The sequence below is a fragment of the Patagioenas fasciata genome, chromosome 27, assembly GCF_037038585.1.
Source record: "Patagioenas fasciata isolate bPatFas1 chromosome 27, bPatFas1.hap1, whole genome shotgun sequence".
Lineage (NCBI taxonomy): Eukaryota > Metazoa > Chordata > Aves > Columbiformes > Columbidae > Patagioenas > Patagioenas fasciata.
The window spans coordinates 1,209,090-1,236,821 of NC_092546.1; the positions used below are offsets into that span (position 1 = coordinate 1,209,090).

The 27,732-nt window shown below is 57.3% G+C and overlaps 2 protein-coding genes across 2 annotated transcripts; one reads left to right on the forward strand and one right to left on the reverse strand.

Annotated features, from left to right (window-relative positions):
* Positions 1 to 579: 579 nt before the first annotated feature.
* On the forward strand, positions 580 to 26,121 carry LOC136115773 (uncharacterized). The gene is made up of 3 exons (XM_071799477.1): positions 580 to 638; positions 13,264 to 13,464; positions 21,456 to 26,121. The coding sequence occupies exons 1-3, from the start codon at positions 580 to 582 to the stop codon at positions 22,435 to 22,437; spliced, it is 1,242 nt and encodes a 413-aa protein (XP_071655578.1). The 3' UTR covers positions 22,438 to 26,121.
* Positions 23,036 to 27,590, reverse strand: LOC139825670 (coiled-coil domain-containing protein 81-like). Its single transcript, XM_071799478.1, has 4 exons — positions 27,458 to 27,590; positions 26,726 to 26,787; positions 26,070 to 26,226; positions 23,036 to 23,061 (listed from the first exon to the last, which is right to left on the reverse strand). Exons 1-4 carry the CDS (start codon positions 27,519 to 27,521, stop codon positions 23,036 to 23,038), a joined length of 309 nt encoding a protein of 102 aa, XP_071655579.1. The 5' UTR covers positions 27,522 to 27,590.
* Between the last annotated feature and the right edge of the window lie 142 nt (positions 27,591 to 27,732).

Genomic DNA, 27,732 nt, shown 5'->3' on the forward strand with positions numbered 1-27,732 from the left:
AGTGCCCGCTGCCCCGGCACAGCCTCCCTGTGCGTGTGGGGGCTGGAGGGTGGCCAGCAGAGGGGCTGCGATGCTGGAGCCAGGCAGGACGGGGAAAGCCCCCGGTGCAGCAGGTGAGGAACTCGCTTCAGACGGGCAGGAAAGGTCCCCGTCCCGCAGCACGGTGCCTCCTGCCCGCCCAGCTGCCTCTCGCTGCCCGTGCCCTGCAGCAGGAGCTGGGTCCCCTCTGCCCGCAGAGGCTGTGCTGGGGCTGGCTCCCCACTTGGAGCAGCCCTGGGCTTCAGGCAGCATCATCACCACCCATGGGAACCCCCTGCCAGCGTGTGGGGAAACGTGATCCTGGTGTGGAGCGGGGAGCGATCGCTGGGCCCCACCCTGCCCAGACAATCAGGGCCCCTCACTCACCGATCTGCAGTGGCTGGACCACATCCACCTGCTTGGGCTGCGGGACCTCCTGGGGACCCCCAACCTCCTCCTGCCAGGCCACCCGGGGGCGGCTGGGGGGTCTCTCCTGCCAGGCCAAACTAGGTCGGATGGGGGGTCTCTCCGCCATTTTTAAGTCAAAGGGAAGGATTACGGATGGGGAAGGTGGACGCTTCGGCAAACGCCTCGGTGCTGCAGCTCTGCCAGAGGCAGCGGTGAAAGGTGTGGGATGCGCCCGTGTGCTCCTCGTCGGGGAAAGACGGGAGCTGAGCTCAGGATCTCCCTGCTCCAAGTCTGCCGGGGGCAGCAGAGTCTGCCGGGGCAGCTAGAGCTGGGTTGTGGTTGGGCTCGATGATCTTAAGGGTCGCTTCCAACCAAGAAGATTCTCTGATTCTCTGAGAGATGTGGGCTACGCTCGGGGCTCTCGCCAGCTCCGTGCTCGCACCCTGTCCCGTCACCGTCCTGTCGGACAGTGTGGGCTGGGCCCGCAGCGGCGCTGAGCACATGCGGGGCAGTGGGTGTCACCAAGTGAGGTCACAAAGGGCCCCACTGTGACCCTGTGCCTGGGCAGGGAGGGTCAGGATGTCCCTTGGGAGGCACAGGCCAGCTCAGCCCTGGGCACCTGGCTGCTGAGTTTCCATCCCAGTTTCTAAAAGCTCCAGCACCCATTGCTCTGAGCAAAGTCTTGAACAGTCTGCTGCACCGCTCCATGTTCCCAGCGGCTGGTGCATGATGGGGGTGTCACAGACACACTCAATGCCACGCTCCTTGCTCCAGACGCCTATGAGGATGTTGCGGAAAGGATCCCGTTGGCTGGCTCAATTCTCTCTGGGCTGCCAGGGGTGGCAGATGCACTCGATCCCCCAATCACCCCCAGCCAAACCAGAGCAGTTTGGTCCAGGCTCCAGAGGAGGGAAGGGGCTGAGCCGTAACCAGGTCAAGAACTCCTGCCAGGAGACCCACGGGGAAGCAGAAGAGCACATGAGCACTGGTGATTTGTGAGCGCACGAGTCTCAGACACACTTTTCTTACTGTGCGTAACGTGACTGTGAGCCTATCACTTCACTCCGTAAATATGACAGCCTGGATGAGCCCACTGTGAGCTCTCCCTGCTAAATAAGTGAGCTGTGTGGCAATGGTTTTGCTACTCAGAGATAAGTTTAGTATTAATCATTTACCTTAAGTAGATGCACACTAAATATAATCAATTCTTTAGGACATAAGGTGGTATGATTTTTAATATACTCTTTGCTTCGTGTTACTTGATAAGCTGGATTTGCTAAAATTTTAATCCGCAAAGTTCTGCTCATATCTACCAAAAGCAACTACAAACTACACTGATCACTTACAAGACAATGCCCGTATTGCACTTCGCGGAGAAGAAAGGAATTTGCGTCCAGGCAAAACAGCACCTGCAAGGCTATGGACAATAAACAATGTCTACAGCTCAACACAGCAAAGCCCACGTGGAATCAGAGAAGTTTGCCACTGGAGCTTTAAACAGGGACTGCAGGGCGAACGGTTATCAGGGAGAGAAGAATCCTGACCGTGTGCTCCGTGAACGGGTACAGGCACCTGCAGAGAAGGCCAGCAGCATTGGGCTTGGCGTATTTCCCACATGCAGTGAACAATAGAGTGAACCTGCCACGGAATTCTTGAAGTTGCACTTGTCTTTAAGAAATCCAAACGCTGTTCTGCACTGAGCAGAACCCTAAATTGCTCTCCAGTGACACCACATCGCCACAGGACTTGCTGTTCAAGGCCCAGGACCGTGCTGCAGGCGGTGCCATGCAGCACAGTTCATGTTTCCAGCCATCTGGTCGTGGTTTCCACCATTGTAAGCACGGAGCTCTTGCCGTGGCGGGTTTGTGGCGCTGTGATATGGACACTTCAGTCATCGCCCCCATACCACACAGGCTTTGACCGCTTGTCTTGCTTGATCGTCGCGCATGTTTCACAATGGCGGGTAACCTGTGCAACAGTGTCCATGGTCGAGTCCACCCCTCAACCACGAGCCCATCCATGTGCTGCATCCCTTCCTCGATGACCTGGGGCATCGTGGGCCCAATGGGACCCCAACAATTCACCTTCATCTTGCCAGTGCAAATCTATCTCAGCCACTTCAACCTGGGCAGCTCGATCCCCCCGCTGGTTGTTCGATCGGGTTCTGCACTGGGCCGAATCTCGGGCACACGGCTTCTCCGTGGCAAACTCTCACAGGCAGGTTCTCCATCTCCATGAGCAGCCCAGATGGGTTGGGCTCTGCGCGGCCAGCGGCTCTGCTTCCACTGCTGGAACCAGCGCCACGGGGCATTTCCCACCATCCGTGAGAGAGCAGAGATGGAGCTTCTCAGACGCTGGGGCCTCTTCAGCCCCTGTCAGGATGGCGGGTGCTGGGTCTGGGATTTCTCCCTGGCTCCTTGTACCAAATGATTGGTCAGACCGCTTGTCAATCATCTGTGTGCTGCACTCCCGCCAGGTGTGATTGGTGCAGCCAGCACAGCCCGTCCCTCAACGCTGACAAGCTGTTCAACTCTCGCCACCTTTCCTGCAGGTCTCAAAGCTTGATTGGCTGGTTACATGTCAATCATGTGACTTGCCCCGACTGCTTAAATGTGATTGGCTGTATTTCATCCACTGACTCCCCATACATTTCTGGTTGGTTGTTGCCAGGCAACGAGCTCCACCTAAAAATGAACCTGAGGGCCCTGAACAAAGGCCGTGGGTGGTAAAAGACACGTTGGGACCCTAGACATGAGGATTTGTCCCCAAGAAGGAGGCTCTGGGCACTCAAAGGACGGGTAGATGCTACAGATGGGGCTTTGGGCCCTGCACACAAGGGCATCCTCTTGGTTCCCACCCGAGCTGGGTTTGGTGCCCGTGACCCCACGGAACGACACCTGTGCTGTCCGGAGTGGCCGCGGAACAGACGGAGCCCAAAGCCACGGCCTCCAGGACCTCAACGGGCTGTTGTGACATTTCATGGATGTTTCACACGGACTGAGGGCAACTGTCTGTGTGTGACATCAAAGGGCGGGGAGGGGAGCGGTGGTTGGTGAGGGCGTGTTGGATCGTGTGGGACCTGAGCCTGACGTCCATGGGGTGGAACAAGGGGTCCAGAAAGGACCGTGGTGGTGGCCACGCTGCTCCTGCGTGGAGCTCCAGAGGCTGCAGGGGGATTTCTGCTCCACCAGGGCCCAGCACAAGGCAGTGGCCCGTTCATGTCTGTCCCTGCTCTGGGGCTGTGACCCCAGCAGCACCTGCACAGCAGCAGTGTCCTCACTGCCAACACCGGCTCTTTGCTCTGCCCCTCTGTCCCCATCTCCCCGTGCTCTCCTCCGCCCCAGGCACCTTTCCCACCTCCTCCAGGACCCACCGCGGCCTCTGTCTGTCCCTATAGAGACCCATAGAGACCATAGAGATCCATAGAGAACCATAGAGACCTACAGAGACTCATAGAGACCTTAGAGACCCATAGAGGCCACAGAGAGCCATAAACACCCGTAGGGACCCACAGAGTCCGTAGGGACCCACAGACTCCATAGAGACCCATAGAGACCCACAGAGACCATAGAGCCCTGTAGAGACCATAGAGATCCATAGAGACCCATAGAGACCTACAGAGACTCATAGAGACCATAGAGGCCACAGAGAGCCATAAACACCCATAGGGACCCATAGAGACCATAGAGACCCATAGAGATCCATAGAGAGCCAGAAACACCCATAGGGACCCAAGGAGACCATAGAGACCCATAGAGGCCACAGAGAGCCATAAACACCCATAGGGACCCATAGAGACCATAGAGACAGATATCAGTATATATACAGATATCAGTATATATTCCGGGAAGAGATTGTGTTTTACATTTAGACTTCATAGTCCGATGTCTCTCGGTCCTTCCCCTAAATTAACTTGTCAATACAGGTATCAGTATATATGCAGGTGTCTATATATTCCAGGAAAAGACCATGTTTTACATTAAGGATTCACAGTCCAATGTCTCTTGATCCTTCCCCCCTGCTGGGCTCAGGTGCCAGGTCCTCAGTGATGTAAAAACAACAATTCTTCGTTAAATGTTCCTTAAAATACTGCAGCTTTAGTTCCTACCAGGAGGGCGTGTTCTGTGTGCCGTTGACATTTCACACATATTACACCAATTGATTTATTCTCCCTGTTCAGTTCTTTCTACGCATGTCTTGTTATGTCCATAGGGAACCACCAGACGATGTTCTTGTCACCAGGTAGATCATCCTTCCCACATGTAATTTGGATGGTCCCCAGCTGATCCACGGTGCTTCATGTGTTCTACCGTCTGCCTTCTGCATCATGTGGTGATGGATCTGTCTCTGTGTTTGTGTGGCACGTGTCACATCAGCAGCATTGTCCCAGCCAGCTCACTGCATCTCTTTCTCTTCTCCCTCTGCTGTCACCATGACTGTACCAGCTGTCTGCTGTGCTTCCTGACCTCATGGACCCTCTGGTCCTGCCTCCCTCCTGCTGGCCAATCCTGTTCCTGCAAAACAAGTGACAACCAGTCAGTGTCCCCTCTGTGGCACCTGGACCTTCCAGGGCAGGACGGCTGGTGGAACTGTCACCCTCAGCCAAGGCTCTGTCTGGAGTCTTCTCCTGGCACAGGAACAGCGCTGGCTGTGCCTGCTGAGCACCACGCTGCCCCACGGAGAACAGCAACAGTCGCAGAGTGGGTCTCTATGGTTTCTATGGGTCTCTATGGTCCCTATGGGTCTCTAGGGGTCTCTATGGTCTCTATGGGTCTCTATGGTCTCTATGGATCCCTATGGGTGTTTATAGTTCTCTGTGGCCTCTATGGGTCTCTATGGATCTCTATAGGTCTCTATGGGTCTCTATGGTCTCTATGGATCCCTATGGGTGTTTATGGCTCTCTGTGGCTTCTATGGGTCTCTATGGATCTCTATAGGTCTCTATGGGTGTCTATGGGTCTCTATGGGTGTCTATGGTCTCTATGGGTCTCTATGGTCTCTATGGATCCCTATGGGTGTCTATGGCTCTCTGTGGCCTCTATGGGTCTCTATGAGTCTCTATAGGTCTCTATGGGTCTCTGTGGTCCCTATGGGTCTCTATGGTTCTCTATGGGTCTCTATGGGTCTCCATGGTCTCTATGGATCCCTATGGGTGTTCATGCCTCTCTGTGGCCTCTATGGGTCTCTATGGTCTCTATGGGTCTCTATGGTCTCTATGGTCCCAGTGAGTCTCTATGGGTCTCTGTGGGTCTCTAGAGTCTCTATGATCCCTTTGGGTCTCTATGGGAAAATCAACAGGGGGACCTGTGGACCTCAGCACCCCTGGGCTCCACCATGGCCCAGTTCAGCAGCCCTCGGCCCGAGGGCTCAGCGCAGGGACAGCCCCACAACCAGGGGCAGAGTGGTTCCTGCTGCTGCCCCGAGGGTCACCAGCCCCACGCAGCCCTGAGCCAGAGTGCAGGTGCCTGAGCTGGGCTGAGCTGGAAGGGGCTGCAAAACAGCTCATCGGGAGGAGGCGATGGGAGAAGGTGCTGTGTGTGTGGCACCGGGGATGAACTGACACCCTCAGTTTGGTGTCTGGACCCGTGCTGGGCTTGCACATGGACTGAGCCCCAGCTCAGAGCACAAATTGCTGTTACCAGCCCTGGGTGCCAAGCGCTGGTCCTGCTCTCTCCTCCCTGGTGCGACCCAAGTGCACGACTGCCCTGTGGCCTCTATGGGTCTCTATGGTCCCTATGGGTCTCTATGGGACTCTATGGTCTCTGTGGTCCCTATGGGTCTCTATGGTCTCCATGGGTCTCTATGGGTCTCTATGAGTCTCTATGGGTCTCTATGGGTCCCTATGGGTACCTATGGGTCTCTATGGTCTCTATGGTCTCTGTGGGTCCCTATGGGTCTCTATGGGTCTCTATGGTCCCTGTGGGTCTCTATGGGTCTCTATGGTCTCCATGGGTCTCTATGGGTCTCTATGGGTCTCTATGGTCTCTGTGGGTCCCTATGGGTCTCTATGGGTCTCTATGGCCTTGGGGCTTGGGGAACTCGGGTCAAAAGGAAAGACAGACTGGTGTGGGTATGGGATCTCTTAAGTGTCCTGGGATTGCTTTGCTAATCACTCTGTAACAGTTCCAGGGCTATTAACTCTATATGTGCCAGAGAGGCAAATAAGTCCATGAACCAACTTTCCAACTAAGGTTTCCTTCTTACAAAAAAACACACTTCCATTTTCTCATCGGCAACCGACTGAAAGATGGGAGCTGAAGCAACATCCGCCTCTTGTGAAAACAGGTAACAACAGATGGTTCCCTTCAGTCGATCCTTAGTTGCTTCCTCCACAGGAAAACTGTCCATTAATTTAATCTTTGGTGTACAGGCAGGGCCTTGCTGATGTTCCTGTGTCGCAGCAAGAGTGTGGATGTCAGGCTTTCTGCAGATTTGTGGCTGAGTTTTCCTGTTTTCCCGTAACCCGGACAATCTTGCTGTGGACTCCTGAAGTCTCCCATAGGCTGGTGGGTTTAGAGAAGGACGGGGAGCTCTAGTGAGCTCAGGGAGGACCAGGCAGCATCACAGGCAAAGCAGACGGGAACTCGACTGGGTGAACATTAATGGAATTTATTGATAGAAGAAGCAGGAACGTCTCCCATATCTTTGGGCAGATCACCATGCACCCTGAACCGATACAGGCAGGGTGACTCCCATTGACCTCCACTTATCCCCATTGATCTCCATTGATCCCCATTGACCCTCATTGATCCCCATTGATCCCCGTTGATTCCCATTGAATCCCATTGACTCTTACTGACCCTCATTGACTCCCACTGACCACCATTGACCCCCATTGATCCTCATTAATCTCCATTGATCCCCATTGACCCCTATTGACTCCCATTGACCCCCATTGACCCTCATTTACTCCCATTGATCGCCTTTGATCTCCATTGATCTCCATTGACTGCCATTTACTCTTGTTGCCCCCCATTGACCCCCATTGACTCCCATTGCCCCCAGTTGACCCCAATGACCCCCATTGACTCCCATTGATCACCATATTAAGTTAGCAGGAGTTATTGAGAGGCTTTGAACTAGATTTGAAGGGAGAGGGGGACGAAACCAGATGTGGCAGAGGCACAGCCAAGGGCGACATGCTGGCATCTGAGGGCAGTGCTAATGGTGCCCTTCGGTCTGCCACCCAGTGCTATCAATGGCCCAGCTGAAGTGCATCTGTACGAATGCACGCCGCACGGGCAACAAACAGGAGGAGCTGGAAGCCCTTGTGAGGCAGAGAAGCTGTGATTTAATTGTCATCGCAGAAACATGGTGGGATAACTCTCGGAGCTGGAGCACTGCAATGGATGACAGTAAACTGTTCAGAAGGGATAGGCGAGGAAGGAGAGGAGGTGGGCTGGCCATGTATGCTAGGGAGGGTTTTGATTGTCTGGAACTTTATGAGGGTGATGATAGGGTTGAGTGTCCATGGGTAAGAATTAAGGAGAAGGACAACAAGGTGGACATCCTAGGGGATGGTCTGTTACAGACCACCCAGCCAGGATGAACAGGCAGATGAAATATTCTACAGACAGCTGGGAGAAGTCTCCCGATCACCAGTCCTTGTTCTTCTGGGGGACTTCAGCCTACCAGGTGTCTGCTGGAAGTGCAACCCCACAGACAGGAAACAGTCCAGGAGGCTCCTGGAGTGTATGGAAGACAATTCCTGACCCAGCTGGTCAGTGAGCCAACCAGGGAAGGAGCCCCACTGGATCTGTTGTTTGTCAATAGAGAAGGGCTCATTAGAAGTTGCCTTGGGTGTAGTGATCATGAAATAATTGAGTGTTCTATCCTTGGAGAAGTTAGAAGCGTGGTCATCAGAACTGCTATTTGGCCTTCAAGGGCAGACTTGGACCTGTTCAGGAGGCTGGTTGGCAGAGTCCCTTGGGAGACAGTTCTGAAGGACAACGCAGCCCAGGAAAACTGGTCTCTCTTCAAGAAGGTGATCTCAGAGGCACAGGAGCAGTTGTCCCCGTGTGCTGGAAGGTGAGCCGGTGGGGAAGAAGGCTGGCCTGGCTGAACAGAGAGCTGGGACTGCAACTTGGGAATCAAACAGTAACTCTTGGAAGAAGGGACAGGCAACTCAAGGGAACTGCAAGCATGCTGTGAAGTTATGCAGGGAGAAAACAAGGTCTGAAGCCCAACTAGACCTGACGCCAGCTACTGCGGTAAAATACAAGACGAAATACTTCTATAAATACATCAGCAAGAAAAGGATAATTTAGGAGCATCTCCACCCTCTGGTGTGTGTGGAAAAACACAATGACAGAGATGAGGGAAAGGCTGAGGTGCTAAATGCCTTCTCTGCCTCAGTCTTTAAGAGTCCGAGCGGTTGTGCTCCAGGTACCCTGCCCCCTGAGACAGGAGACAGGGATGGGGAGCAGAATGAAGCCCCAATAGCGCAAGGGACAATGGTTGGCGACCTGCTACACCACTTGGACACCCACAAGTCTATGGGGCCAAATGGGATACACCCAAGGGTGCTGAGGGAGCTGGCTAAGGTGATCACTGAGCCACTGTCAATTATTCAGCTGCAGCCCTGGCTAAGTGGGGAGGTCCCAGTTGACCGGAAATTGGCAAATGTGGCACCCATCTATAAGAAGGGCCAGAAGGACAATCCAGGGAACTACAGACCTGTCCGTCTGCCCTCGGTGCCGGGGAAGGTCATGGAGCAGATGATCCCGAGTGACATCAGGCAGCACATACAAGAAAACCAAGAGATCAGACCCAGTCAACATGGGCCTATGAAAGGCAGGTCCTGATTGACCAACCTATCTCCTTCTATGACAAGGTGACCGACTGAGCAGATGAGGGAAAGTCTGTCGTGGGGAGTGAATCCACCACACAGGCTGTGGATGTTTTGTCCTTGGACTTCAGTAAAGCCTTTGACACCGTATCCCACAGCATCTCCTGGAGAAGCTGCAGCTCATGGCCTGGATGACGGATCTGCGATGGGTAAAGAACTGGCTGGAGGGTCGGGCCCAAGGAGACAAATCCAGTTGGTGGCCGGTCATGAGTGGTGTCCCCAGGTCTCAGTATTGGGGTCAATTTTGTTCAATCTCTTTATCAATGATCTGGATGAGGTGATCAAGTGCACTCTTAGCAACTTTGCAGATGACACCAAGTTGGGTGTGAGTGTTGATGCACTGGAGGGTGGGAAGGCCATGCAGAGGGATCCGGATGAGCTGGATTGTTGGTCTGAGGCCAATTGTCTGAGGTTTAACATGGCCATGCACTTCACTTGGGTCACAACAACCTCTACAGGTTCAGGAAGAGTGGTTGGAAAGCTGCCTGGCAGAGAGCGATCTGGGGGTGTTGGTTGACAGCACCTGCACATGAGGCAACGTGTGCCCAGGTGACTGAGGGGAGACCTTATTGGTCTGTATAACTACATGAAAGGAAGTTGTAGCATGGTGGGTGTTGGTCTCTTCTCCCAAGTAGCAAGTGATAGGACAAGAGGAAATGGCCTCAAGTTGTGCCAGAGAATGTTCAGACTGGATATTAGGAGACATTTGTTCATGGAAAAGGTTGTGAAGCAGTGGAACAGGCTGCCCAGGGAAGTGGTGGAGTCACCATCCCTGAAGGAGTTTAAAGGATGTTTAGATGGATTTATTAGGGACATGGTTTAGTGCTAGAGTTGGGTTATGGTTGGACTCAATGATCCTGAGGGTCTCTTAGAGCTGATATTATTCTATAATTCTATTGACAAATGGAATTCAGGACAGTTATTCCCTTTAATATGCGTTATAGGCCTGCAGTGTTACGTGAGGTGCCAAGGCTCTCACACACCCCTACATGCATTGGGCAGGGACGGCGATGGTCCTGTCCAGGGCAGCCATCCCCATTCACAGTGAGTGTGGGACGGACACACAGACAGCACTGCAGACAAATTCGGTGCCTTTGTGCAAGAAACTCATTCCCACCTCTGAAGCATCACAAGATCTGTCCCTTCTCTATCCAGTAGATGTAGGGCAGCCCATGAATAGGAAGCGCATCACACCGGGGTGTCCATGGGTATAGCTACACTGCCAAATTTCCTTTCCCTCTTTTCACCATCTTGTTCTCATCCCCTTGATAACACAATCAAGGCACAGACAAAGCATTGTCACACTGGGCCTGTCAGCAGCACCTTGTCATTCCTAGAGATCAGTGACACGTCTGCCCAAGTACCTCAGGGGCAGCAGAGACACCACTGACTAAACACACGTTTCCTTCCGGGTCTGTCATTCCCAGCCCTGTTTCTCCCTGTCCTTGGGGACAGCAGGGCTTGCTCACTCTCCTCTTGCCCAATTTCAGCCCTAACTTTCCATCTGCCAAGCACTGTAACATTACTCTGCTGCTTTGGCTGCAGCAGTGCAGGAGTAGCCTGAGAGTGCTTGAAGGGTGGTTTCAGAGGTGGTGGAGGTTTTCTGCATAGTGGGAAAGAACATGAGAAAGAAATAATGGCACAAAGTGCAGCTGGAGAGGTCCAGGCTGGAGATGAGCAGGAAGGAATGTGACTGGAAGGGCAGTGCTGTGGTGGAGCAGGTCAGCAGAGGGAGTCTGCATCAGCCCAAGGCTTTGTGCTTCAAGGAACAGCTGGGGAGGATGCAGAGAGCTCAGCAAAGGGAGGAAGATGCTCAGACAAGAGCAAGGTGGGGCAGCAGGGGGGATGTCTGCAGCCTGCAGGGAGAGAGGTGCAGGGGATGCCACAGCACAGGACAGGCTGTGGTGGAGAGGATCAAGGGATGTAAAGAGGCTGAAAGCCCCAACAGACATGAGCTCCTTTTCCCCTTGGCTATGGCTGTTGTCTGCACCTCTGATGCCTGTGAGGAGACACCTTGTCCTTCCAGCACAGGGGCCTCATGGCCTCCTTGTCCCCAGCCAGGAACCTGGGAGCTGTGGGACCATAGTCCTGCCCTTGGCCTTGCACAGCCCCACATCACACTGTCCAGGAAGGGCACTGGGCAATGTGGGAGGGACAGGATCTGCCTTCCCAGGGCTGGGGGTCAGGGCTTGTCCCTTTGGTTAATGAAACACATTCAGGTTTACTCAGCATCTAAGAGAACTTCACCTTGCTTTTCCTGACCTGTTGTCACTGCATCCCGTTTTCTTCTCTAACCGGACCATGGGGTCAGTTCCTCAGTAGTGTCCCTTAGTGGGACTCATTAACATTGCAAGAAACTTTGGAGTTTGAATCTGACTTCTTGAGAGGTTTCATCAGCTTCCCCTCAGGGTCTGAGGTCCATGGACTCAGCACCAAACCCACCAGAGGGGTCATTAAAGCGCCTTGGGCTGCTCCTGTGCTGCTGAGCTGGGCTGGGCTCCTGGGACAGAGGGAGCTCCTGGCAAGCGGCAGCGCTGCAGAGAGACAGCTCTGCCCAGGAGCAGCTCCTCTGCACAGCACAGCAGGGCTGAGGGCTCTGCCTGGGGATCTCAGGGAGACGAGCAAGGCACTGCCCTGGCTCAGAGAGCTCCGCTGAGCCCCTGCAGAGGACGCGGAGGCCAATTCACACCTGAGTTTTACATACAGGAACACTAAACCAGCCCCCAGGAGCATCCCAAGCCTCTGGAGACACTGGTACAAGCGCAGTTTCCCCTGGCGAGTCCCTTCCCACCCGCAGCTCGTGGAAGCCTCACCCAGGGTGCTGGAGAGACCCTCGGTCGGGGCACCGAGGTCCTGGGCTGCGGTCAGCGGTGTCACAGGGTGGTTGGGCAGCTCCTGGCGGGGCTGTTCATGCCGTCTCCTCTGGTGAGCCGTGCTCAGCCGCTGCTGCGCGGTCTCTGGGAGAAAGGCAGAGAGAGAAGCTGTCAGAAAAGCTTCAGGGCTTGGGCACTGTGGCCCCAGGCCCAGTGGGGAGGGTGAGGAGACACCTCCCTGATGCAGACGCTGCTGCTGCTGCTCCAGCTGCTCCTGCTGCTGCTGCGGGACCTGCTCCTCCTCTGGCCGCTTTGGGTTTAAAAGCCCAAGTCTCTTTCGCCTTGTGTTCCCTCCCCCTGAGAGGCCCCCAGTCTCGACTTTTCTTTGCTGTACGTTTTAAGTTGTATTTTGTCTTATAATTCAAGTATCTTTTTAAAATGCAAACGCCTGAGACTCTGATACAGGGAACCTGGGGACAAGAACGTTCCTGTGGCAGTTTGTGCACACGAATCCGCGTGTGGCACTGCTTTGCTGATGGAGCTGGGAAGGAAATCCTCGTCCTTCTCTGGAGCCAAAAAACCACACGCGGTGGTTGGAGAAACTGCCAGTTTGACCTGGAAGGACGAAGCCAGAATTTGAGGGCAGAAATCAGTTGCCCCAGGTCCTTAGGTCTGGAGGTTGCTCTGGGATGTTCTTCTGGTTTTTAAAGGCCATGTTCCAGAACACAACGATGCCAAGTGAAGGGTCCAGGCTGTGTTTTCCTCCCCGCGCATTTCCCTGTGTGATCTGCTCTGTGACCCCCCCGTGAGCAGGGGTTGGACTGGGGGTCTGCAGAGGCCCCTTCAGCCCCACCAGGCTGGGATTCTGTGGCTCTGTGACTCTGCACTGCGGTTCCCCAGCACCTCCAGGATGTTCCACAGCCCACAGGCAACTGCAGCTTTTCCTTTTCGGGCCGATTTCTGAAAAACCCCTGGCTCTTGTGCTGGGCTTCACCTCCCGTCCGGGTACCCCGGGGTGACAGCGGGGCCTCTCCGGTCCTTCCGCGGGCTCTGCCCGGTCGGAGCAGCAAGGCCGGCGATGGGGAGGGGTTCCCGGGGAGGGCAGAGCCCGTCCCGCGGGGCTGCGGGGACGTTTCTAGGCAGGCTCCGCGCTAAACAGCCCCGTTGCTAGGGCAGGGGGGCATTCCCAGCCCGGCGCTGCGGTAGACAGACCCGTTGCTACGGCTGCGGGGCCTTCCAGGCCGGACTCCGCGCGGCGCGGCCCCCGTCGCTATGGGAACGGGGCCCTTCCAGTGCGGGCGGCGCGCAGCATGGCGGTGCCCCTGCCGAGCGCGGCGCTGAGCGGCGTCCGGAGCGGGCGGGCGTTCGGCACGGCCGGTGAGTCCCGGGCCGGGGAGCCCCGGTTCCCCTGCGCGGGCAGCGGGAGCCGCTTGGGGCGTGGCGGGGAGAGCGCTCGGGCGGCTGAATTGCTGGCGTGGCCGGCTCGGGGAGGCGGGGGTGGCTCCGGCTCTTCCCGGGCTCTCTCGGCCTCGTCTCTTGCGCTCTGGTGAAAGCGGGAACTCTCTGGCAGCGAAGAGATGGAGTGAACAGCAGAGGCAATGCCGCTGTTCGGCGGCATTCTTTATTTCATCAGCGCTGGGCAGCACTGGTAGACGCTTGCACCTGGGCAGGAACAAGCCCAGGTTCCAGCCTAAGCTGGGGAAGGACCTGTTGGAGAGCAGCGAAGGGGAAAGGGACCTGGGGGTCCTGGGGACAGCAGGGTGACCATGAGCCAGCACTGGGCCCTTGTGGCCAGGAAGCCAATGGTACCTGGGGTGGGTTAGAAGGGGGTGGTCAGTAGGTCAGAGAGGTTCTCCTGCCCCTCTGCTCTGCCCTGGGGAGACCACCCCTGGAATATTGTGTCCAGTTGTGGCCCCTCAGTTCCAGAAGGACAGGGAACCGCTGGAGAGAGCCCAGCGCAGCCACCAAGATGCTGGAGGGAGTGGAGCATCTCCCGTGTGAGGAAAGGCTGAGGGAGCTGGGGCTCTGGAGCTGGAGAAGAGGAGACTGAGGGGGGACTCATTCCTGGGGATCAATATGGAAAGGGGGGTGTCCCGGAGGCACCCCAGGTTCGTTTAAGGGACAACAGGGTCCAAAACAACTTTTGTTAAACCGATGAGAAACAGGGTTTTAGCATCCAAAAGTGACTTGAATACAGGTTCGGATACCAGTTGAGGAAAATGATGAAGGGGCAGCAACCAATACGACAGGCGGTGCACAGAGTGCATGCACGTGGCTTCACCAAAACAGTGCCGGAGCCGTCCCTGAGTCCGGGAGGAGTCCGCACTTGCCTGAACACGGTGTGGGGTTATTTTGAAGAGATACACGTACTGTAGTGAGTACGGAAAGTGCACACTCGCGATTCTGCGAGGGTAAATTTATAATACACTCGCAATCCTGCGATGGGCAGTTTCACTCACACCCGTAGCGGCAAGGCAGCGGAGTCTCCATCCCGGGGGGGCTCTCGGCGGCAGCATCTCGCTCGTGCTGTGAGAGACCCGCGACAAATGGGCGGAGTCTTGACGAGAGTCCCGTTTTTTATTGGCTGATCACATCTGACTGTGGGCATTCCAGAAGCTTCTCTGCACCCCCACTCTGGCTGTGGGTGCCCCTGAAGCCTCCAAACATCCCCCACACTGGCCGCGGACGCCCAGCGGCTCCCTGGCACCTCGGCGCTCCCTTCTCCTAACGGCCCTGGCCAGGGGCTCTGGGGCCAAACAAAAGAAGCTGTAGCAGAGAGAGAGGGAGATGTGTCTACTCCTTCCATGATGAAGGAGGGAGGGGGAGAGAGGGGGGTTTGCACCCTGCCACACCCACTGTCCTGTCCTGTACCCCACTATACTGCCCCTTCACCCTGCATACCCCCTCCCTACCCCCCTGCACCCCAATGTCCTCCACGTGGTGCTGGTGGATGGATCCAGCTCAGCACAGGGTGGGGTGCCCGACTACTCTTCCTGGGCCCCCCCCAAATCCTGCTGTGAACCAGCAGGTCCCAGTACAGCCCAGCACCGCTGTGCCTGCCCAGGGGGTTGCAGCCAGTGGGGGGTGCCCAGGAGTGGGTGCTGACAGTTTGGGGGAGCACCCGCCTGGCCCCAGCCCAGGGCAGCGTGTTGGGGTGATCCTGGGTCCCCACACCATGACACCCAGCAGCAGCCACTACGTGTGTGTCACAGGGCTGTGCTTGTCCCCCTGTACCCTGCAGGGCTGGGGACACACACACATACCCAAGCACCTCAGAGCCCCCACCACCCCCTCCCACAGGCATCCCCACTCTGATGCCTTCATCACCCTGAGCATCCTCACCTGCACCCCCATGCTCCTGGACACCAATTTAAGCCCAGCAGCCCCAGTGCTGGGATGTGTTGTGCTCAGCTCTGTTCCCTGTGCCCACTTTGGGGGTTTCCTGCGTTATCTGCCCCCACTTAGGTGTTTTATTTCCCCCTGATGGATGCTGGATGTGCAGTGGGACCTGCTGCTGTTGCCATGGTCCCCCTTTGCTGCCCAGGGTGGGGGTGCTGGGACCACCTGCAGCCCCAGCTCATTTGGGGGGTGATGACTGGCAAACCAGCCTTCCCCCCACCCTGGGGGCACCCATTCTGCCCCCCTCTCTGTGCACTCTAGGTTCTCCCCATCCCTCTTCCCCTCTGCATCCTCTCTCCAGTTCCTCTGATCCCAAATATCACAGCTCCTGTGCTTCCCCCTCACACCCCCCATGCCCCAGATTCTTTCCTGGGTCTCCCCGATTCCTCTTTACCCCTCCAAATCCCCTCCAGCTCCGTTGCCCTCCGCAGGGCTTTGCTCCTGTCCCCTGCTCAATCACCTCTATCCCCACCGAGCACCTTCAGCTTGGCTCTGGTCCCTGCATGCTCACTCCCACCCTGTGTGACACCCCCTGCACCGTCCCATCCCTTTCCCCCTCCCCATATACACTTGGATCCTCTCTGAACCCGTCTCCAAGACCCTCCCTGGGTTTCTGTGCCCCCTGCTCTGCTCCAAGCTCCTCTGGGGCCACCCAGACCCCTCTGTCCCTTCCTCTGCTCCCCGTGCAGCAGAGTGGCCTGTGAGAGCTCGGGCAGGATGTGCTCCCCGTGTTCCCCCTGGATGGGACCCTGCCCCACGGTGTCACAGCGAAGAGAGCCTGGAAAGAGGCTTTGCTGTCATCCGCTCTGGGTCGCCCATGGCGTGGCTGGGCTGGGACAAGCACCAGCCGCCTCCTTCCCCAGGGGAGCTGGAGCTGGTCACATTGTTGTGCAGGTTTTGGCAGTCGTTCTCCTTGCTGGTGTTCTTCAGATGACCTGAATCCCAGAGCACAAAATCTTTCCTATTGAGATTTCTCCCAAACAGGCACGGGTGTCAGAGCCGGCGAGCTCCAGAGTGAGCGCTGTGCTGTCCCCGCGCTGTCCTTTGTCCCTGCGTGAGCAGTGAAAGCCTGGCAGCTGTGTGGGGGTGTTATTTTTCTCTGCTAAAGTGGCTGAAGCATTTCAAAGGGTTTCCCCAGGTGTTCTTGGCAGAGAGCTAAAGCCAGGCACATTTCCCTGGCCTCTGCATCACCCAAGACACTTCAGTTCTGCTTTTCCACCAAGCTGAGTGGTGTTGTCGATGCGCTAGAGGGAAGGGGTGGCATCCAGAGGGACCTGGACAGGCTGGGGGGTCCATGTGAACCTCGTGAAATTCAACCAGGCCAAGTGCAAGGTCCTGCACCTGGGTCAGGGCAATACCCAGTACCAGCACAGACTGGGGGAGGATGGATGGATGGATGGATGGATGGATGGATGGATGGATGGATGGATAGCAACCCTGTGGAGAAGGGCTGGTGGGTGACAAAAGGGACATAAGTCTGCAATGTGCATTTGCAGCCCAGAGAGCCAAATGTCTCCTGGGCCACATCACCAGCAGGTGGAGGGAGGGGATGCTCCCCCTCTGCTCTGCTCTCCTGGGGCCCCCCAGAGAACCGAGTCCAACTCTGGGTTGTCTGGCACAAGACAGACATGGACCCCAGGGGCTCTGTCCCTCTGTCACCAGTGCTGCCTCAGTCCCACCCTGCTCCCTCCAGCATTTTAGAACGATGCTAAAACCCAACCTGTGGCTGGTGATGCCAACCCAGGCGATGTGTGGGTCAAAAATCACCATCACATATATTAACCCTCCTAAAACCAACATGGAAATGGCAGATGTTTGTGCCTCCTTGTGTGGATGCAGCTCTGGCTGCCTCGTCCCGCATCCCACCCTTGCAGCTCCAGGACAGACCCCACACTGGTGGCCCTGCCTGCATCTCCCGTCCCAGAACAGCCAAAGGAGCCGCTTGTTTTGGCCTCCAACTGGCTGATTTAGCCTGGTTCCCTTTCTCCATGAAGGATAAAACCCGGTGCTGAGGCTCCGGTGTCAGTCCCAGCCTGTGCCTACCCTTCGTTGTGTGTCATTTCATGTGATTTTGATCACATCCTTGAAAACAAAAAGAACCTCCAACCCACTCAGTCTCAGCCCTCCCAAGGCAGAGATATTTCCGCGTGGTGAACGCTCCCATGCAAATTCTCCCATGTCCTATTTTAGGTTTCTCGCCGGCACTGGCTGCAGACAACTGCGCTGGAGCTCCTGTCAAGCCTTAGACAAGGGTCTCAGGGATATGGGTCAGTGCCAGGGGTGGGTTATGGTTGGGTTCCATGATCTTGAGGGTCTTTTCCAACCAAAATGATTAATGAGTTTTTAGGGTTTATCCCAAATGATGGGAACCCCCGGTTCCAGCTCTGCTCTTTACCAAATACCTTTTAGAGGCTGAAGAGGAAGGAGACGCAACACCTCAGCATACGGGGGGTCTTCCCCAAAGCTTCCCAGTGTCCCTTCTGTCTCCTCTGCACATCAGGGCAGGGCACAAGGGACAAAGTACCACCAGCACGCTCTGAAAGGTCATCATTTCTACCAGCTGCAACCTGATCTGGGTGAAGATGTCCCTGCTCATGGCAGAGGTTGGACTGCATGAACTGTGAAGGTCCCTTCCAACCCAAACTGTTCTGTGAGTCTGATGGCTGCACTCCAGTGGCGGGGATTCAGTTCAGGAGGGACCCAGGTTTTCAGGAATGCGGACCCAGGAGTTTGGGAGAGAGGACCCAGGAGTCCTGGAGAGAGGACCCAGGCGTCCGGGAAAGGGACCCAGGAGTTCAGGCGGGGATTCAGGTCAGGAGGGACCCAGGAGTTCGGGAAAGGGACCCAGGAGTTCGGGAAAGGGACCCAGGCGTTCAGGAAAGGGGACCCAGGAGTTCGGGAAAGGGACCCAGGAGTTCGGGAGAGAGGACCCAGGAGTTCAGGTGGGGATTTAGTTCAGGAGGGACCCAGGAGTACCCCTAAGGACCCAGTAGTTGGGGAGGGACCCAGGAATTTGGGAAAGGGACCCAGGAGTCCTGGAGAGGGGACCCAGGAGTTCGGGAAAGGGGACCCAGGGGTACCCCTAAGGACCCAGTAGTTGGGGGGGGACCCAGGAGTGCCCCAAGGGACCCAGGAGTTCGGGAGAGAGGACCCAGGCGTTCGGGCGATCCCGCTGCGTGGCCACGCCCCCTCCCCATCACCCCGCCCCCCTCTCCTTGGCCCCGCCCCCTCCGCCCCTGCACCGCGCGGCCTCCCCGGAGCCGAGCGGGCTCCGTCCCTCTCCTCCCCCCCCGCCCCCCCTGTGCTCCGGGTGCCGAGTTCGAATCCCCCCGCAGCCGCCTCCTCCCCCCGCTCCCTCGGTGTGCGGGGCCTTGCGGGAGCGCTGCGTGCGGGGCAACGCGGGGCGGGAGCCCCCGGCGCCCCCGGGATGCGTGAGGGCGGCCGGCAGGGCCTGCGGCTGAGAGGAATCAACCTGACAAGAGGTTTTGTTCCATGGAACAGGACAGGATGGGTCTTCCCTGAATATCGCTGGATCTCTTACAGTTGGATTAATATTAGGATGGCAACCAGCCCTGTAGCCATAGAACTCTTGTAATCAGTAACCAAACTCTGTTCTTAAAGCTGACATAGATTTATGGTATATTCTTACAAGGCAGGTAACTGTAACCGAGCCTTATTCTTAAGGTGGACATAGATTTACGATATATTCTTTTAAAGTTGGTACCGTAGAAAATAACTGATAATTGTAGCATCTTTTAGATAGGAAGTTTGTGTTATTACAGGTGTGGAATATTCTAATGGTTGTCAGGGGTGTAATGAATATGTATGTGACTGACTTGTATAATAAGGTATGGTCTGAATCAGCTGTTGGAAGCTTTGGGTGCGAACCCCTGGTTTCCCAGCGCTGGAATAAAGCACCGCATGGAGCTGCGCCCGTGGTTCTGTGTCCTGATTGCTGACATTAGCACAAATCACAACTGCATTTTTCACATCCTCCTCCTCCTCCTCCTCCCGCTCCTGTCCGGGATGTGCAGCTGCAGCAGGCTCAGTGCCAGGGCCACAAGGTGCAGGGGCACCAAGAGCGGGGCCGCAGCCGAGCGGGTCCAGCAGAGCCTTGGGGAGGGCTGCCCTTGGAGCAGGGCCGGAGCTCCAGCCCTCTCCCTGCAGGCCTTTCCCTGCCCCCCCAGCGCTCACCCACTGCCCAGCGCAGCCTCACAGCCACCAAGGAAACACCCACAGCGTGAGACCCAGCGGTTTGCAGGGGGGGCTTTACTGATGGGGGCAAGAGCTGGTGCCAGCAGCCTGGCCGGCACTGGCGCTCGTCACGCCGGAGAAGGCTCTTGCTGGACGTCTCTCTCGCGAGCCTCAGCGCCTGAGACGGTCTCCTGGCACCGGCCGACGTGGAGCAGATCCGCTCTCCAGAGCTGCGGAGTTGAGTACAAAGCTCTGCAGTCTTGTATGCACAGAGGTGCAGAGCAACAAGTCTGGTCAGGACACCTGTGGTGGGATCTGCTGCTGTCTGGAGAGAGCAGGTCCAGGTCCCTGGGGTGCAGTCCCACCCTGCTGCTCTCCGTGCCCCCAGGGCTGTCAGGAAAACACCCTCTTTGCCCAGCTCTGGCCTGAAGCTGGCCCACAGCCCCTTTTTCAGAGGCGAGCACTCCAAAAGGCAAACACTCAACTGGGAATGCTCTTTCCCCAGTTGTTTTTCACGGCCTGCGGTACCTGGGCCTCCCATTGCTCTGGCTCTTTTTTCCAGGCCTTTGGCGGTGCCACTGCTGCGCTTCTGCTCTATCTTGCTGCACAAGGACTCCCAGAGCTTGCGTGTTTCCTCCTCCGTGCACACGCGGGGCTGCGCCTGCAGGACCACGGCAATGCAGCAGCAGGCAGTGCTGGTGTCCCTGGCAGGGGCTGGGGGGATTTCAGCGCCCCCCTCCCTCCTGCCCCTTCTTTTCAGCCTCTCCATCAGCCCTGCTTTGCTCACGGTCCCGACTGCAGAGCCTTTCTGCAACGACCCCTGAGCCAAGGGAGCGCGGGGCTGAAAGCAACCCGGCTGCTTGCTGTCCCAGACCAGCCTGGCCGCACCGTTGTGCCGTCGCCATTACAAACGCCACCACATCAACCTTGGGGACGTACCGGTCCTGCCCTCCTCTCCCCCGCCTTGGCAGGGGGTGCAGCCTGGGGTGCAGCTTCCCGCAGGTGTTGGCTGCTGCCTGCCTCTTTCCCCGACCGTTCCCAGCGCAGCACGGCCAGCTCGCTGCAGACACACAGCGGGAGGAGGTGGTGTGAGCACAGGAGCGCACTCCAGCCGGGCTCCCAGCTGGGCGCCAGCCGCGGCCGCAGGAGCGGCTCTGCCGAGAGGCCGGTGCCAGGAGAAGCGGCTCTCTCCCGCGGGGCTACGGGGAGCAGGAGGAAGGGACTGCGGGAGAGGAAGCACTGCCCGTGTCCGGAGAGATTTACCACTGGAGCTTGTCCTGCAGATCCAGCTGCTCATCCCTCTCCCCTCTCCTCTTGCGGGCCACCTGCCCCAGGATGCAGGTCACCACCTCCCGCAGGGCCTGGTCTGTCCGTGGGGAAAGGCTCCTGCAACAGCAAGGACAAAGTCTCCCTGACTCTGCAGCTGGGACCGTCCTGCCTCTTCCCACACTCAGCCCCACAGCTATGCGGCCCCGTTCTGCCCCACAGCCCCCTGGAGGCAGGAGGGGTTTCAAGCCCCTGCTCTGGCCCCTGCCGTGGGGTCTAACCCAGCCCGTTCCCGTGGCTGCAGAAATCCCCGGGCGCCCTGTGCAGCCCCGTGGCTCGGGGGTTGGCTCCCTGTACCCACCACCTCTGGCTCACCCCCACTGCCCCAGGGCTCGGCTGGAGCGGGCACACTCGTACCGCTTCGGGGGGACGCTGTTGTCCTCAGGGACTGTGGGGGGCTCTTCTCCGGCCTCTTCCCAGTCCTCCATAATGGTCCTGATCTCCAGCAGGTCCCAGCTGGACTCGTCTGACTCCACGCTGCTCGGGGAGCTGTCTGAGGAGCACTCGGGGGAGCTGGATTCCTGCACAGGAGGAGACTCTCACACAACAGCCCCGCACCCGGAGGGTGCTGCTTCCCAGCACGCAGACCCCAGAACACTTCTGGATGGACCACAGGGGACAGGGAGAACCGGGAGAAGGAGCTCAGCAGGCCCTGGGGTGACCTCTGAGTGTCACCAGGGTTTCACTGCAACTCTGTGTCCCCCTTCTTGCTCAGGAAGGGCAGCATCACCCGCCCGGCTCTGCTGCAGCAACGCTGCTGTGACGGCTTGGGTGCCAGAGGTGCTTTGCGGTCTCAGCCGCCCCGCGGGAGAAAGTGCTCTTCTTCTGCAGGAATCCCAAGTACCTGGCTCCTCTGCATCTCCTCTGGGTTTTCTGCCTCTCCTTCCACACCGGGTGTCTCCTTTTCTGCCTCGGCCTTTGCTTTCATTGCTCCGGCTGACAGCCGTTTACTTTTTTCCCCTACCGCCGCCTCTTTTTTCTTCTTTTCCTCTCCTTCCAGGAATTTCTGGATATACTGTGGAAGCTTCTCCTCTTTCTTCTTCTGCCGTTTATTCTGGAGGCCGAATGAAATGCAATAGCAGGCAGCATCAGTCTGTCCTGCCACGGCTGAGCTGTTTCCCTCCCTTCCCTCCCTTCTCTTCTGCCTCGCTGTCCACGCTGGTTTGCTCCCAGGTTCCCGCAGGCTCCGCCGAGGAGCCCGTCTGGGATGACCAGGGAGATCAGCCACCACCGGGCTACAAACCAGCCGGCAGCTGGCGAGCCCAGACCAGCCCTGCAGTCACCCGGCCGACAGAAACAGCCCCACGTGAGGGCTCTGGGGGTGTTTCCAGGCTGCTGGAAGTGACAAGTATATTCTCAACTGACAGTGACCCGCCTCCCTTCAAGCAAACACCAAAGCAACCGGTCAGTGGTCCCGTGAACACCCAGTGAAGAATCTTGTGAGCGCTGGCATGTGTGGAGCAACGCTGCTCTACAGTCCAGTAGGATGTGCTCCTGCAGCATCCGGTGTCGGGTACCTTTTCTCTCCTCTCAATGGCTCTGGCTATGAAGTCCACTTCTCTGGGGGCAACCAGAGGCGGTAGCTTTCCTTTCTCCTCCTTTTCCTTCAAGCAGCTCCTCTGGATGACCGGTAGCTGCCTGCAAAGACACAACAGGGCGTGTTGGCAGGAGCGCAGGAGGAGCTGGTTCTGCATCCTGTGCTTCCAGGTGGCGCACCTGCTTCTGCAGCAGAACGGGCTCTGCTCACATCCTTGTGATCAAGTCCCCAGGCACAGAGAAGACCCCAAGCTGTCAGCCTCGGATGTGCCCAACAGCCCCCCTGCAACCCAGGATGCCCAGGTCTCGGCCCTCTCTTGCTGGAGCACCCAGAGGAACAGGGTCCTGTGCCCGGAGATAGCGCTATGCCCTGTACGGGCAGGGTGGGCGCTGGGGACACAGTGTCAAAGGGGGGAGGACACGACCCCACGGAAAAGCGATCCTGCCAATGAGCTCTCCGTAAGACAGGCGTCAGCGCAGAAGAGGCTCCTGGTTACTCAGGGCCATTCTCTGCAGTAACTAACTGCAGAACTCTGTTCTCAGCAAACAGAAAGGCCAGGCTCATTTCAACCTGAAGGGAACGCCAAAATGACCTTCTGCTCCTGGAACGAGCCTTTGCACTTGGCTACTCAAGAGATCTGCACATCGGAAGGGAAGAAAGAAATGGTGGTGCCAGCAGAGTCTGCCAAGAAGCTGCAGACACTGCCATGAGCAAGAAACCGTGAGTCAGTGGGACGTGGGCAAAGCGCACGTGGGGTGTTTCCGGGAGAAACGTCTCGCTCCCACAGAGACCGGAGCAGGGGGCCACGCTCACCCGTTTGTGCGAGTGTCTCACCTGGCGCAAGGCTCACTCCCCTCGGCTTTCTGACCCTGCTCCGGCGTCACAGTCAGGGCAGGTAACCGATGTGGAGGAAGCCTGGCTCGACGGAGGAGGCGCTTCCCGGCAGCATCCTCTAGAAACGGGAAAGGAGACGGTTCTTCAGAACAGCATCTCGGTGTTGTTCTGGGAACCGGGTGCCACTCGTGTGCCAGTTCCAAGGAGAGTGACGTGCGGGTCTGCTCAGGGCTGTGGTAACACTGGGGAAGGTGGTCCTTTTCATCCCTTTGGGGGAAAGCCATGTTTCCTGGGAGGTCTTAGGCCTCTTCTGACACTGTTTTTTCATCCAACGCCCCATGCCCACAGTGCACCGTTATTCCCTGGGGAAGACTGTTTGCATGGCTTTCTCTCATCCGTGTGCTGAAATGGGGGGTTCCATGGGAGATACTGGTGCTGTCCAGGAGTCATTCTGGGGAGGGGAATCATTTATCTCAAGGGAACCCGGCTCTGGGGTTTCTGCATTGGTCCCGTGCACACAGATTTGCTGCTGGGGCAGGTTCACACCACAGGCCGTCACCTTTTCCCTTCACACATCCGTTCAGGTCTATCAGCGCTGGCACTTTGGGCACGGTCTCAAGTTGGTACCTGGCAGAGGAAGAAGGCAGCAGGCTGAAGAAAGGACACCACGTTGTTTCCCACCGCAGCCCAACCCGGAGGGACGCAGCAGAAGCTCCAGTGCCGGGAGAGGCCCCGTCAGCCTGTGCCCGCGTTTCTCCATCCCTCCCTGAGAATGGCCGTCCTCCCACAAAACCCCCTTGCTGCTGCTGGGGAAATGACTCTGCTCATCGCGCACATGGAGAGCAGAGTATTATCTAGTGCTCTGGTTTTCTAAGACGCCTTTGAATTCTGATCTTGCCCTCCGAGTTCCTCGTAAAGCCTTGCAGATTAACGTTTCCGGACCTAAGAGCAGTCTCTCCCAGAGAGGAAAGAAAAGGAGCAGGAGAAACGTAGCGGGAAATGTTGCCTAAATGCGTCTCTAGGCCCACAGCAGGACAGATGCAGAAGCCGTGCCACTGTCCCCCGTTCCTCAAGTGAAGTCAAACGTACCATGGCAGGACAACAACACGTCCAGAAGAGGTCTGGGAAGCAGCGGTGTCATGGCGTGAGATGACCGAGTCCCTCATCTCCGGCATCTGCAACGAGGACAGAGGCGGATGACGGGAGGAGCGGACGCTGGGAAGGGCCGGCTGCTCGCTCCGCCTCAGCCCAGCGCCAGCAAAGAGCCAGAGCCGCCCAAGGGCTCTGGGCTCAGCAAGCCTTGTCCTGCCTGTGCCTCTGCTCCCGGCCCCCAGAGTGGGGCACGCAGCGCTCCCCGCCATCAACGCCGGCCTTTTCTCGCAAAGTGCAGCTCCTCTTGGGGTGGCTCTTGCAAAGCCCGGCCATTGCACGCCAGGGAGGTGCTCTGCAGAGAGCCTGCTGTGCTCTAGAGCTCCAAGAGCCCAGGGGCTGAACGAGGCATGGCCGGCCAGGGGAAAGCAGCCCCCAGAAAGCATTTCAGAAGCAGCAGGAGTGGCGCTGGGAAAGTGAAAATCCTACCTCGAGAAGAGCTTGCAGCATCTTGCCAGCGCCATTCAGCCTTTCCAGAAAGTCTAAGTAAAATCTCATTTTCACGTCTTTTCCCTGGACAATCAGCATGCCCACGTCCCTCCAGATGATGGCAACGTTCTGCCCGTTCTCTACGCAGGCATGGAAAAGGTGCGTGGTCCTTTCCATGTAGAGCTGCACGGTGCCCTCAGAGACAGCGTTCTCTGAGGCTATCTCAGCATACGGCAGTTGCTCGAAATCTTGGTGGCCTGAAAGACGAGAGAAGAGGAACACATGAGCTTGCAGACCTGCTGGGCAGGCTACAATCAAAGGTCTGCAGCCTCCAGGCCCTCGGGCAACACTTTGGTACTGGGCTGTCTGGCTGGGCCAGCGCCTCTGAGGAGACGCTCGGCTTGTCCCTTCCTCTTAAAGCGGACAGTGAGGTGCGGAGCAGACAGCGGTGGCTTCTCTGATACAGAAAGGGAAACAAAGAGTCTTAGGCACTTGGTGGGAAGAAGAGTGACTGCGGGACAAAGTGGGGAGATAGGCGCCAGGTCCCAGGGCAGCTGGAGGGTGCCAGCCCGCACTCGGTGCTGTCTTTGTCTTTAGAGAGAAACGCACCCCAAACACAGCCCCAAGCTCCTGGTGCTCCCCGGGGTCCCACAACAGCTGCCCCAAAGGCAGCAGTGACCAGAAGGCGCAGGTGTCCCGCCAGTGGCTTTTGGAAGGAACCGTCTTTCCCCCCTGGGTTTCCCCTGCTTTTCCCCCGTGCAAGGAGGCTGAGGGAGCTGGAAGAGCCCCGGCATTTGCCTGGACGAGGTCTAGAGCAGCGGAAAGGGGGAGCAAGAGTTGAAGCATCATGGAACCAGAAGACACCACACCAAGGAAGCTGTGAGGGACCCTGTTGTGGAAGCAGGACAAAGAGAGTGCGCTCTTAGCTGCATTGTCCTCTGGTGATTCTTTAAAACAAACAGCTGGGCAGGGTCCTTCCACAGCCGGCTGGCTTTGTCGAGTGGAGCTCTTGGCAGGGCCGCGGTGGGTGGTTGGTGCTCCCCTCAGTCACCTCTGGAGAGCACAGCACCCCTCCCACCCTGCTCAAGGCCAGCGCCGCTTTCACGCTGCTCACCAGGAAAGTCTGTGCAAGCACAGCGGAGCTCACGGTCCTGCGCAACAGCCTTTTCAGGTTGAAACACGGGTCTCTCCACGATCACCAGATCCTGCTCGCTGAGGGCTACTCGCTTCGTGACAACCGCAAAAGTCCCGATTCCGGGAATGCGGACAGCCTGGAACAGAGGAGATGGCGGATGGGAAGAAGCCTTGGAGGGGCAGACGGGTGACTTGTCAGAGGAGGCTGATGGTGCTTAGTGCCCTGCCCTGGCCTGAGGTACAAAGGAGCAAGATGGGCTCCTTGGGAGAACACAAACAGGGGCTGCGCTTTTCCCTCGCACCCCGCTTCAGCTACGAAGAACCAAATAGGTGAGGGAAAGCTGACAAACACCCTCTGGCTCAATCAGATAGAAGGCAGGGGGTTCCCACGCTTGGAATAAATCCAGATGTGTCCCAGGCTTCCAGGTTTTCACATGCAACTCTGACGGGGGGACCTTCTTGTACATCTGAATGGACAGAGAAGGTGTCCATGTCACGGTGTGCATTGCAGTGTTGTGCTGGGGCGTTGCTCCTGCTTTCAACGCAGGGGAAGAACAGCTGCACCCGATGGCAAAGGGCTGTCAGGACTTGATCAGCGTTCATCAGGGTGTGAGGGGAGAAGGAGGTGAGGCCCACCTGGTGGAGAGCCAGCTGCAGGCTGAGGTGATACGATGTGCTGGCCCAAATCTTAGCGAACTCTGGAAGAACAAGGGAAAGACCCGTCATGCTCTGAGGCAGCAAGCTCAAGACCATTCGGCCCACTCCTGTCCAAGGAGCGATGCATCTTTCACTCAGGCATTTCAGGTGGTCTCTCTCCAGCCCGGCAAGAACCAAGGCACACCTCCTGCTGCCTCCAAGGGGCTCCTTTCCTTGCGGGTGCAGCTCTCCAGGGTGTGACCCACTCCCACGGGAAGCCGGCAGTGCTCTGCCCTGCCCGCGGGGCACGGGGCTGCGCTCCACGCGGCTCTCGGAGGCTCAGGGCAGGCCCTGGTGTCTCCCCAGCAGGGGCCAGTTTTGCCGGGTCACATCTCTGAACACACAGAGCCCACGTGGCCCACGAGCACCTTCAGCTCTTCCATTCAGACGTGAGCTCAGCGTGGGCAATGCCCAGCGCCAGGCAAGGGCAGCCCCTTGGGGTCAGGGGCTTCTGCCTGGGCTGCCCCAGGAAGGCAGGGGCCACGTCAGGGAGGGAACCAGGAGCCCTGGCTGCCACATCAGCCCCTCAGCCCTTTGGGATGGTCAAGCAGGTCCCTCCTTGCACTCACCACTCCTGAGCAACCACCCCCCACAGTCCTCGGGTTTCCGTGCCTGATTTCAGAGATGTCCTTGACCCAGACACACATGTGAAATTGGGCCTGAAGGCCTTACCATAACGCTCCAGCTTCTCAATAGTTGGGCTCAGGTGAGGCTGCAAGAAGAGCTGTCTTGCCATCTTAGTTCCACTCCTGCTTCAAGTCAACAACTGCAGAGAGTGGCTGGACAATGGCTTTACTGCTTCTCCTTGTCCTCGTCCTTCTCCTCCTCCGTCTTGTCCTGATCCTTCTTCTCCTTCTCCTCCTCCTCCTCCTTCCTTTTCTCTCCTCCTCCTCCTCCTTCTCCTTCTCCACCCTTCACCTCCTTGGTGCTGTCCTGCTCCCTCTCTC

Excerpts from the sequence above, each read along its gene's own strand:
- LOC136115773 (XM_071799477.1), top strand. The coding sequence starts at position 580 with ATGGGGAAGGTGGACGCTTCGGCAAACGCCTCGGTGCTGCAGCTCTGC. Across the intron at positions 639-13,263 it reads CAGCTCTGCCAGAGGCAGCG|GGGGGCATTCCCAGCCCGGC; the intron begins GTGAAAGGTGTG and ends TTGCTAGGGCAG. Across the intron at positions 13,465-21,455 it reads GCGGGCGTTCGGCACGGCCG|GTCCCAGCTGGACTCGTCTG; the intron begins GTGAGTCCCGGG and ends GATCTCCAGCAG.
- LOC139825670 (XM_071799478.1), bottom strand. The coding sequence starts at position 27,521 with ATGGCAAGACAGCTCTTCTTGCAGCCTCACCTGAGCCCAACTATTGAG. Across the intron at positions 26,788-27,457 it reads TGAGAAGCTGGAGCGTTATG|AGTTCGCTAAGATTTGGGCC; the intron begins GTAAGGCCTTCA and ends TTGTTCTTCCAG. Across the intron at positions 23,062-26,069 it reads TGCTTGCACAGACTTTCCTG|TTACTGCAGAGAATGGCCCT; the intron begins GTGAGCAGCGTG and ends TTCTGCAGTTAG.